The 12746-nt window shown below is 36.5% G+C and overlaps 1 protein-coding gene across 1 annotated transcript in view; it reads left to right on the top strand.

Annotated features, from left to right (window-relative positions):
• Nucleotides 1-12746, top strand: part of RYR3 (ryanodine receptor 3) — a 529369-nt gene that overhangs the window by 174125 nt on the left and 342498 nt on the right. Inside the window, exons 22-26 of the mRNA XM_043516837.1 lie at nt 5239-5342; nt 6396-6479; nt 9122-9281; nt 9861-10008; nt 11720-11925. Coding sequence (XP_043372772.1) covers nt 5239-5342; nt 6396-6479; nt 9122-9281; nt 9861-10008; nt 11720-11925 — 702 coding nt within the window. The remainder of the gene's footprint in view (nt 1-5238; nt 5343-6395; nt 6480-9121; nt 9282-9860; nt 10009-11719; nt 11926-12746) is intronic.

The following is a 12746-nucleotide window of genomic DNA, read 5'->3' as shown; positions in this document are numbered from 1 at the left end:
TTAAGTTTGTTCTTGAAACCTTTCACTGACAGGGATTTTACAACCTCCTATCCTTATAGTTAGAAAGTTTTTCCTAATATCTAACCTAAATCTCCCTTGCTACAGATTAAGCCCATTACTTCTTGTCTTACTTTCAGTGGAATGGAGAACAATTTATCACCATCCTTTATATAAGAGCCCTTAATGTACTTGAAGACTCTTATCAGTTCTCTCTTCAGTTTTCTTTTCTCAAGACTAAGCATGAGCTTTTCCTCATACGTCAGGCTTTCTAAAACTTTTATAATTTTTGTTGTTCTCCTCTGGACTCTCTCCACTTTATCCACATCTTTCTTCAAGTGTTGCACCTGGAACTGAACACAGTGCTCCAAATGAGACCTTGTCAGTGCTGAGGAGGGCGGGACAGTTACTTCCCATGTCTTACATACAACATTCCTGTTAATTCGCCCCAGAATTATATTGACCTTTTTTACAACTGCATCACATTGCTGATTCATATTCAATTTGTGATCCAGTATAACCCCCAGAGCCTTTTAATTAGTACTACTACCTAACCAGTTATTTCCCATTTTGTAGTTGTACATTTGATTTTGCATTCCTAAGTGCTGTACTTTGCACTTACCTTTATTGAATTTAATCTTTTTGATATTAGACCAATTCTCCAATTTGTCAAGGTCATTTTGAATTCTAATCCTGTTCTCCAAAGTACTAGCACCCTCTCCCACTTTGGTGACATCCACAAATTTCATAAGCATATTCTCCACTCCATTTTCCAAGTAATAAATGAAAATATTGAACGGTACGAGATCCAGAACAGCCCCCCTGTAAGGTCCCATTAGATATGTCATCCGAGTTTAACAGTGAACCATTGATAACTATTCTTTGAGTATGGTCTATCAATCAGTTGTACATCCATTTTGTGGTAATGTTCTTTTGAGAATGTCATGTGGAACTATGTCAAAAGCCTTTCTAAAATCAAGGTGTAACATATCTACAGATTCCCCCCAATCCGCTAGGCCAGTAATCTTTTCTTTTTTTTTTAAGGAAATTAGGTTGGTTTGGCATGATTTGTTCTTGACACATCCATGTTGGCTATTACTTATAACCCTATTATCTCCAATGTGCTTACCACTTGATTGTTTGTTTGTTAATTTGTTTCAGTATATTTCCAGCTATTGAAGTTCGGCTGACTTTCGGATGCTCTTCCTATTTTAAAAGATAGCTTTAAAGACATGTTTTCTCAGGGAGATTAGAGAGGCTAAAAAAGCAGAAAGCGCAGTAATAATGGGGATTTCAATTTTCCTCATACTGACTGGGTATATGTGACCACAGGAAAAGATAAAATTTCTAGACATCGTAAATAACTGCTACTTTGATCAGCTTGTCCTGGAACCCAAAAGGGGAGAGGCAATTCTTCATTTAGTCCAAAGTGGAGCACAGGGTTTGGTCCAAGAGGGCAATATAGATTAACCTCTGGGTAATATTAGCCATAATTTAATTAAATTGAAAAATCTTTGTAGGGAGAGAAGTGACAAAGAAACCCACCACAGTAGCATTTAACTTCAAAAAGCGAAGCTACTCACAAATGAGGATCTAGTTAACGGGAAATTAAAAGGAACAGACCTGAGGGTGAAATGCTTGCAAACTACATGGAGACTAATTAAAAACACCATAATAGAAGCTCAAATTAAATGTATCCCCCTTTCCCCCCAAATAACATAGAGGACCAATAAAATGCCACCATGGCTAAACAGCAGAGTAAAAAAAGGCATTTAGGGCAAAAAGGGCATCTTTTAAAAGTTGGAAATAAAATCCTAGTGAGGAAAATAGAAAGGATAGTAAACTCTGGCAAGTCAAGTGTAAAAGTATAATAAGGCAGGCCAGGAAAGAATTTGAAGAGGAACTAGCAAAAGACAAAAATGAATAGCAATTTTTTTAAGTACATCATAAGCAGGGAGCCTGCCAAATAGTCAGTGGGGCTACTGGACAATTGAGATGTTACAGGTGACTCAAGGAAAACAAGACTGTTGTGGAGAATCTAAATGAATTCTTTTTATCAGTCTTCACTGCAGAAATGGGGGAGATTCCCACACTTGATCCATTCTTTTTAGATGATGAATCTGAGAAACTCTCCCAGATTGAGATGTCAGTAGAGGTGGTTTTGGAACAAATTGATAAATTAAGCAATAGTAAGTCACCAGGACCAGATGGTATTCATCCAAGAGTTCTGATGGAGCTCAAATATGAAATTGCAGAACTAATAACTGTGATATATAACCTGTTGTTTAAATCAGCCTGTGTACCAGAAGACTGTAGAGTAGCTAACGTAATGCTGATTTTTTAAAAAGGCTTCAGAGGGGATCCTGGCAATTACAAGCCAGTAAACCCAACTTCAGTACCAGGCAAATTGGTTGAAACTATAATAAAAAACACAATTATCAGACACATAGATAATCATGATATGTCAGTGAAGAGTCAACATGGTTTTTTTAAATGGAAATCATGTCTCACCAATCTTAGAATTCATTGAGGGTGCCAACAAGTATATGGAAAAGGGTGTTCCAGTTGATATAGTGTACTTGGACTTTCAGAAAGCCTTTGGCAAGGTCCCTCACAAAAGGCTGTTAAGCAAACTAAGTAGTCATGGGATAAGAGGGAAAGTCCTCTCATGGATGAGTAACAATTAAAAGACAGGAATAAATGGTCAGTTTTCACAGTGGAGAGAGGTAAATAGTGGAGTCCTCCAAGGATCAGTAACTAGGGCCTGCATTGTTCAACATATTCATAAATGGTCTGGAAAAAGGGATACACAGTGAGGTGGTAAAGTTTGAAGATGATACAAAATTACTCAAGATAGTTAAGTCCAAAGCTGACTGCACAGAGTTAGAAATAGATCTCACAAAACTGGATGACTGGGTGACAAAATGATAGAGGAAATTCAATGTTAAGTGCGAAGTAATGCATGTTGGAAAAAATAATCCCAACTATATAAAATTATGGGGTCTAAATTAGCTCTTACCACTCAGGAAAGAGATCTTGCTGTCGTAGTGGATAGTTCCCAGAAAACATCCTCTCAATGTGCAGTGGCAGTCTAAAAAGCTAACAGAATGTTAGGGAACTATTAGGAAAAGGATAGATAATAAAACAGAAAATATCATAACGCCAGTTTTTAATAAAGTTGTGGATTAATTAAATCACATCCAGTGTCTCCTGTCCTCCTCCTGGTATAGCTGAACAATAGGTCCATCAATGGCAATTAGCCAAGATGGCCAGGGATGCAACCTCAGCTGCAGTTGTCCCTAAAAGTCCAACTGTTAGAAGCTGGGACTGGTTGACAGGATGAATTATGTAGAAAAGGGGGAAAAAAGGCCATGGAATGTAAGTAGGCCTGGCATGAATAATTGAAGGTATTGTGGGAGGCCTCATTCTTTGGAAGACAGGATTAAGGAGATAAATAAATCATTGGGCTGAAAACAAAATGTTTTTGCTCAGATAAGTAAATGGATTAGTATGCTAAAAGACAATGTCTGAGCTAGCTAAGATAAGAGGGGGAATGCCCAGGGAACCATTTACTATGAACAAGATAACAATGGACAAGAGAAACCAGGAGTGTAAAGATGAGGTAAAGAGTAGTGTTAAATGAGGACAATGTGTGAACAGAACATGCTGTACAGGGGTTGGTTCCTGCAAAATAACCAATACAATCCAAGAATGTGTGATGTAGTACAGTAAGTGCAGAAGTCTAAGTCTGCTCCTGTGGACCCTTGGGAGCTTAGCAAGCAAAGGGGACTGAATTAAACTTGTACCAAGCAGTTGGTGCAGGGTCTTGTGGTACCATCTATGATAACAGATGGTACAGTATCATTTCGGTCCTCAGCCATATCAGAGCATGGTACAGACAGGAATGGAAGAGCATATGCCCCCCCCCTCCTCCTTTCTCTGGTATGGGTAGAATTTTATTACCAATAAAACTTTCAGTATCAGCGGAGCTTCATTCCCCTGTATTGGCTCCTCATACACTCCTTTCCATAAAGGAAAGTAGGATATCCCTGGGACCATCAGGTTTCCCAGTACGGCCAAGCTCAGGGTTGACTCCATGACCTACATAATCATACTCTGCCTTGCCTATGGAATCTGTTGAAAAAACATCTTCCTCAGAGTCTCAGCAAATACACAATTCTCTCCCATATATCCCCTGGTGGCTCCCCTTTCAGAATTTTATTCAGATTGGTGATATTCTAAGCATGTTGATGGGAGAGATTCTCATCATTACCCTTATAAGACTTGGGAAGGTTCCTTTGGTGTTCCCCTCCTGACCCATATGGGGCCCCCAATGGCATTATTGGAATCCATGTGATCCTTATAGAGGTAGTTTAGGAGAACGCATAAATGTCTTAGCAAGGAGACTGAAAGTACGCAACCTGAATTACCACAGCAACCGTTGCCACAGCAGGAAGATATGATCAACACCCGGGGAGAAGATCTCATCTTCTTCCCCTGATGAGGTTGTCGTGCTCTCTCCCTTCTTATGCTGATTATTTGAAACAGTTTCAAGAGCTGATGCATTGCAGATCCAACTGGAAGTGATCCAGGAATCTCATCTTAAGTTACTAAACTCTTTAGATGGCAGGATATGTAGCGCTTCCAATTAATGAAGCAGTATTGGAATCTGCTAAAGTTGAATGGGACACTCAGCCACCATACCACCTACATGCAAAAAGCTGACAAGAAATATTATACACCTCTCAAGGACTCAGAGTTTTTTATCTTCACACCATGCTACTAATTCTTTAGTGGTCAATGCTGCTGAGAGAACAAAGCAATATCTCTCTGACACCACAGGATAAAAAACAGAAATGGTTAGATTAACTCAGGAGGAAGAGTTATTCTTCAGCTACTCTTCAATTTAGAGTAGCAAATTAGCTTGGCTCAGACATGCAGTAGGAGTTTCCACAGAGTAAGGACTGCAGTATTTAGCCTACTGTTTGCCTTTTCATTCACTAACTATGATTTTACATCTTTCACTATGTTTCAGTGGTTAAGGGTGTTGTTCCATACTTCATAATTTATCATGGAAAAACTCATTTATATAATACTGAATAGCTGTTATAAGGCATCGTAGGATTGATGGTAGTGTTTGTAAAACCTTTATCTGTGCAAGGAACAAGTCTATTTTTGCTGTGCTGAAATTAGTCTGATTGTGGTAACAATACAATATCTTTTTCTGGTATTCTATTATAGATACGGGATGATAATAAAAGACAACACCCTTGTCTCGTGGAGTTCTCAAAATTACCTGAAACAGAGAAAAATTATAACCTACAAATGTCAACAGAAACCCTAAAGTGAGTTTTAAATATAATATTAAAAAGAAATCATGTTTTATACTTTGGTTGATTCTGCCATTTTAAAATCATAGAATCGTAGGACCAAAGGGGACCTGCACTCAGGGCAGGATTAAGTACTTTCTAGACCATCCCTGACCGGTGTTTGTCTAAGTGTGTTGTATGGTTCCAAAATGTGCAAGTCAGATGGACAATCGGATCCAAATTCTGTTCAAAACAATGTATACAATTTCTGCTGACTTCATTGGGAGTTCTGTGTGTATATTTAAAGGGCAGAATTTGATCATTTATTTGCAGAGATATAGAGGAGAAAACAGAGTTTTTTGATGCTGAGGAATGATACTAGCACCGGGTTTTGCTTTTAATCCTAGTTCATGCCAGTTACATGGAAACTAGTCAGCTTTGTGCCTAGATTTCAAACTTATGCCATGTGTAGTTGTGGATGTTGCACACAAGTTATCGTTTCTGTTATCTATGTCTAATTTCAGGAATTCACCACTTATGCATGAAATGATTTCAGGGCTGAAATCTGTCATAGAACTGTTGCCTGTATATAAGCATATCTGTTTTAACCACAATGAAATAACTTAAATCCAGGCTTAAATCCAGCGTACATATGTGAAAATGAGTTGGATAGTTCCAGCCCTCTCCCTGGTGAATGTACGTCCCAAACCTGCTACCCAACTTGACATGAATTGACTCATGATAAAAGTCCCATGTGAGTCTAACTTGCAGTGGACTACTCGTTGCAGAAGGACAAGCAAGATTTGACCCATATTTTTAAAACATTAGTTTGTACTTTTTTTTTACTTTGATGCTAATGTTCATTTCATTTTGTAATCCTATTTCTGATGACTTTTGCTAAATCAAAGTCTTTATTTTTCCAAAGCCTATAAATCTGGAATTAAATTAGAAGTACATTTGAAGTATTTCAAATATGAAGAATTACTAATAACACAAAATAATTTATGAGAATGCTCTATTTTTCTTTGATACCTGATAGGAGCTGTAACTACATTATATTTTACAACAACCAACTTTTTATCTTTATAGAACTCTTTTGGCCCTTGGATGTCATATTGTGCATGCTAATCTAGCAGCTGAGGAAGATCTTAAGAAAGTAAAACTTCCTAAAAAGTATGTATCTTAACAATAATTATCATGCATTGATTGTAATTATTAATTATTTGTGTTACTTAAACATAAAAATACTCTTTGAAATTGTTTTGGTAAACATTATTTTAAAAAAATTATTTTTTGCTGATAATGCTAACTATATATGCTATGAAAGTTTTACATATACAGACTGCCTGGGCACTGACTTGTGACAACAAGACAGCAATACTGACTTCTGACAGCAAATTTTTGTTCCAACACCTGGCCACTGATGATTGCTGACTGCCAATCTTGTTGTATTATGTCACCCTATGGAGTGGCTGTGAGAAAAATAGCCATGCACTGGTGACTGTATTGAATTAGCAAACTCTTTTTATCTTGTGATGTTAACCTTGTGTAACCCCAGAATAGAAAGTTTATTTTATCATGTAGCAAAATATAGTAGATGATACTGTTCTGTACTTAAAAGGGTATATTCTTCTTCCATATAACTGTCTCCATTTTCCATTTACTTTTTCATTTTGGGTAAAAATATTGTACTACATACAAAAATTTACAAAGACAAGATTAATCTACCTCTATTGATATTTAGAGGAAAACACTGGGAAAACACAATTCAATATTATGCATTAATTAGGTATTCTCAGCATACTTACCTTTTGTATGGTACTTTGTATCAACAATAATAATAAACACTTCTTCAGTATTAAAAAGAGTTGGAGATAACTTTTAGGAAGTTAGGACCCAATCCTGCAAACATGTATACATATGGGTTACTCATGGGGATAAATATGTTCAAGATCAGGCCTTTAGTGCTCTAGGCAAGGAAAAGTTTCCTTTAAGGCATTTGCCTTTGAAAAGGTCTTTTCCAAATGATTGTATGGTAGAGTACAGTTCATTGCTGGAGGCTGTGTCTGAACTTTAATGGAGTAGTTTTATTTTTATTTCCTTCTTGCTCTAAACCCTCAATGAGCTGAATTCACTACTGATTTGAAGATAGGGCCACTGGTGGTTGAAAGTCTGAGAAAGGAGAAGAATTAGTGCAAGGCTGCCACAGTGTCTCTTCCACTGAAGGGCCTTCAAGCAACCTGCACAGCCCAAAAAGTGGCAAACATCGCGCGGCAAACATGCTACTTCAGCACATCTCTGTGGCAGCCTCTGCTGATGGGAATATCATAGTACTGACACAATTTAAAGTTCCTATCCTTTTGCAAAATCCTGAAGAGAAACTGGTCAATCTTTCTGGCATAGGAAAGTGATGCGTGCAGTAAGCAAAAGGAATGAATTCAGCTCTACATAGAAAGAATAAATTTATGATTCTGAAGAGAGCAATAAATTCAGTAATTCTATGTTGTGGGAGATGGCATTGAACCATTTGATGATATTAGTGAAGGAAATCTTTTCCAAGGTTTTAATTGCCAAAAACATTTTTCAGCCATGGTAAAACTCTTTTGATGTTATTCCTTTCTACAATAAACAAAGTAAAAGCCAGTTTGTGTCTGTGTTAGTCATATATATGATTCATATGAGAAACATTTTAGTAGATTGTTGCTTTGGTGGTTTCTGCAAGGTAAGGTACCTTCACACTATACTGTATCTCTAGGACAGCTACAGTTTAATTCATAGCACAAAAGGCTTTAATCTTTTTCTAAACTGCTTGCTAGAATATGAGGCTTCACTGAGGTCAGTGGAAGTTCCTTATTGTAGATTTTTTTGAATGACTGCTTGTATATTAATGGCTGAATCCTGAAATGACATAATATCCATGCTATTCAATGACTGTTTTGTTGTGTAACTTACACACCTTCTGGGTGTGGTGTTCGTCCTATCTAATGGCACTGAGACCACTTAGAGAGAGAGAGAGAGAGAGAAAATGAGTCTGCTCTACAGCCTTAGCTAACAGCCAGTTGGCTTTTAGCTCATGCTGTAGAGGCTCATGTACTAAGCTACAGAGGTCCCCAGTTTGATCGTGTCCGCCGAGGACTGGGGTCTGTCGGTGTTACATAAGGTCAACAAAACCTTTGATATATTTAAACTACATTTTAAACATAATACTCTACAGAAAACTCAGGTGTCTTAAAATACTTGGTTTTATTTATTTTATTCAGTTTTATATATGAAGACATTAAAGTATATAATCATTAGATGCTAATGTATTTGAATAGAAAGCATATTAATTGAAATACAATCTATATTCTACAACTTACTTTGTTTTTAAAAAAAATACCATTAATCTCCATGCCAAACATTATAGAAATGTTCAAAATATAAATATATCTTCTAATATTTAAAATATAAACATATAAATCTAAATTTCTGCTAAAAAGCACAGTTTATAACATTTTGTTATTTGTTTCACAGCAGCTATTTAAGGACCCAGGCAAGCATTTGTGTCTCATTGCACTAGGTGCTGTACAAATTGGTGGTAAATTGGAGTGTCTGCCTCACAGAAATTCCATGTCATGGGTCTTGTCATAACTTAGAATGGATTCCACAAGTAAATGGAGTGTGAAGGATGGAGACAGAGGAGAAAATCACACTAAATGCCATATGGAAAATTTAAGAATTCCATCCTTGTGGGGAAAAAAAAGTATTTTTTAAAGTTTGTTTTTAAGTTTTCCAAAATAATTTTGACTATTACTATTGTTTTTATTGGCTTATAGTTACATGATGTCAAATGGGTATAAACCTGCCCCTCTAGATCTTTCTGAAGTGAAATTGTTACCTTCTCAAGAAGTTTTAGTTGATAAACTTGCAGAGAACGCACATAATGTCTGGGCAAAAGACAGAATAAAACAAGGATGGACCTATGGCATTCAGCAGGTAAGAACCACTTTGTCAGAGACATTTGAAAGCTGTAGAACTGGTGAGTTTGAGTATAGTTAAAGTACTTTTTTATGAATCATTTTTGGATGTTAGATATGAGGAAAATATAAACATAGATTGTACCAGGTACTGTATCTAATATATGACAAATTTTAATAGGCTTTGATCATGCAATTGGTCCATGGATTACCTGCTTGGATCTGATTGTAGGATCAGGGCTTGAGGAAGATAAGTTTTTCTTTTAAACTAGTAACACTATAGAAGTAGTGTCTCACTCAGTTAATTATAAAATTTCTCAAGGACATATTTCCTTAATTTCCCTCATTCTTGTTTTGTGTGTAGTAACAGTTACTGACTTCTGTGTTTAAGTATTGCATTTACTAGATTTTATATTTATAAAAATGCCTTTTATTTATGATTTAACTATGACTTTTATATGGGGGGGGAAGAGCCCAAGCCTATATTTTAGGCAGAAAAGAAAGAGCATAAGTTAATATTGAATGTCTTATTACATACATGTTATATGAAGTTTAAAACACAATTTCCTTTAAATACTTTCTTGTGACTTCCCTTTAGGACCTTAAGAACAAACGAAATCCTCGACTGGTGCCATATGCATTATTAGATGAGCGTACTAAGAAATCAAATAGAGACAGTCTTCGTGAAGCTGTTCGGACTTTTGCTGGTTATGGATATAATATTGAGCCACCAGACCAAGAACTAGGTATGTCTAGTAAATACTAATTCTTCTTCATATAGTGTCCGTATGTGTGCTCCACTTCAGGTATTGCATTCACTTTTGATTGGAGATTTTCACTAGCAATGGTTGTTCAGCTTGTGCACACTCTCACACTTTGTGCTCCATACCGAGAATATATAGAACTGTTTTATGGCCAGAGCCTGAGCATCTAGCATGGTTGCTTTCAGATTATAATTTAGCCTTAGTGTTAGTGTAGTTACTTAATTTAGTTAATTTTATGATTTTGATAATTCTTTTATTTGACTAAGAGGTATTTTTGCTCCCCTCCCTACTTTCCTTGCTTATGCCAGAGGGACTTTCCTTGGGGGTTGTCGTTGCTGTGGTATACCAGGACACCCAGGCTTCAAGGACTGCCTCTCAGATTCGGAGTCCATCCCAGTTAGCAATGGACATTCTCAGTGCCTCTGCTGTTTGGGAGACACCCATGTACCTAATAACTATAAGATTTCCATATCTTTTAAAAGCAGATCTAGAAAAAAAACAGAGAAATCAAATTTAGATTCCTGATGATGAGCAAGCCCTCAGACCAGCCTAGATCTGGGTTCAGAGGACCCTCTCCATACCACAGCCTTTGAGTGCACTTAGTGTCCTATCCATCTCTGTATCCAGCTCACAAGAGAAGGGCACCAAAAAGGCTCTGAGGAAGAGTTCCAACTCTCCCACCAGAGAGCCTTCTTCAAAGAAATCTAAGTCACTTCAGAGACTGACAATTCTGAAGATTAATTTATTTTAATCTACATTTACTATCATATTATTATTATTTCTTGATCTAAAATATTTTTATTTACCAAAAAAAACCCCTTTAAATACACTAAATTAGTACGCATGAGGGTTGCAGGATCAGTTTTATGTTTCCTAGATATATCACTGGGCCTGATACTGCTCCCGCTGTGGTCAATGGAACTTTGCAAAAACTCTATTGACTCAGTGGGAGAAAGAGCAGACCTATTATTCCAATAGCTGTCTATCAGCTAACGTTTAATAATGTGCTCCATAGAATTATGTGCAGTTTACAGCAGCAGTCTTGCTCAAATGTAGGAAGTCTCTACTCCCATGCAACTTTGTGCTTGGGGCTTGGGAAACAGACTTATGTTACCCCCCAAAGTTTCTTACACAATCATTCAGTTGTAGAACTAGAATTTGTAATCCTGTGTAGCTTTTATACTGTACTAAATTGTGGATCATTTAGCTTGATCATGGCTCGATGTCTCTCTGCTGTTAATATTTACAGGAAGGATTTATAAAGCTTGTGTGTATACTTCTTTGTGTTTTAAAAACATATTTATAAATAAATGTATAGGAATAATTTTTAACATAAAATACAAACACCCAGACCTGAAGAAGAGCTCTGTGTAACTGTGAAAGCTTGTCTCTTTCACCAACAGAAGTTGTTCAAATAAAATATATTACCTTACCCACTATGTCTCTCTAATATCCTGGGACCAACACAGCTACAAAAATACTGCAAACACAAACATCATGTCATTTGAGAAAGAACAAAGCAAGAGACTGCTCCAGATCCATATTATAAATATGAAGAAGAAATGTAGTATCATTCTCAGCCATGTCCATAATAAATAGTTATTTCTTTCAGAACTGAGACAGATGGAAAGTTAACATTGGCATTTTCAGTTCTAATATTTCATTCTAATTTTTTTTGTTCTCTTTTTCACAGCTGACCAAACTGTGGCAAAAGTCAGCATTGATAAGATACGTTTCTTCAGGGTAGAACAGTCTTATGCAGTGACATCTGGAAAATGGTACTTTGAGTTTGAAGCTGTTACGGGTGGAGATATGCGTGTTGGCTGGGCAAGGCCAGGCTGCCGGCCAGACGTAGAATTGGGAGCTGATGACCAAGCATTTGTGTTTGAAGGCAGCAGAGTTAGTAAATTTATTTACAAAATTTAATTTAAGTTTAAGTTTGTAGTTGTGAATAGGCTACACAGTGACATTGTAATGTTAGTTTCTTGAGCAGACCCTTTGTAAATTCTGAGATTCTTGTAAATGTTTTTACTCTCTGAGCTACATTACAATGTCACTGTGTAGCCTATTCCGTATATTCTAATTCTACACACCATGACTAATTCTACAGAGACAGATTTATGTTATATTTATCTTCTTGGATTCCATGTAATTCTTGGAAAGGACTCTGTTTCAAGTCAAAATTAACAAAATGCAGTCTAGTCTGATAAGGCGGTTCTTTTCAGGCAAATGCCACTTCACAATAAACATAAAGGATGCTTAGCACATTAATATTCACAGGAGTTCTGTCTCTCCTCTCTTCCCCCCTTTCCCTTTTTCTTAATCTTGACTCCTTCAAGAAGAAGGTGGATGACAATGATATTGTACATAAGGCTTAGAGTCCTTTCAAATGGGCTTTCATCCAATTTCTGATCTGCTGTGTCACTATATGAAAATCATTTAATGTCTTTGTTCCTCAGTGTCCCCATATAAAAATAGGGAAGATACTAGCCTGCAGTACTTCAAAGGAGTATTCTGGGGCTTAATTCTTTCATGTTCATGAATCTCTTTGAGATCTCTATATGAAAAGCAGTAGATAAAAACAAAGAAATAAGAGTACAGTCCCACCACCACTGATGAAATTATTTAATTAAAACTATATCTTAGATTTACAAATTATTCATATATACAGTATTAAGATATATTTTCTTATTTAGAATTTTATGAACCCTATTATCATA

The sequence above is a fragment of the Dermochelys coriacea genome, chromosome 6 (assembly GCF_009764565.3).
Source record: "Dermochelys coriacea isolate rDerCor1 chromosome 6, rDerCor1.pri.v4, whole genome shotgun sequence".
Taxonomy (NCBI): Eukaryota; Metazoa; Chordata; order Testudines; family Dermochelyidae; genus Dermochelys; species Dermochelys coriacea.
The sequence above is the reverse complement of the archived record's forward strand: the minus strand, read 5'-3'. Positions and strand labels throughout refer to the sequence as shown.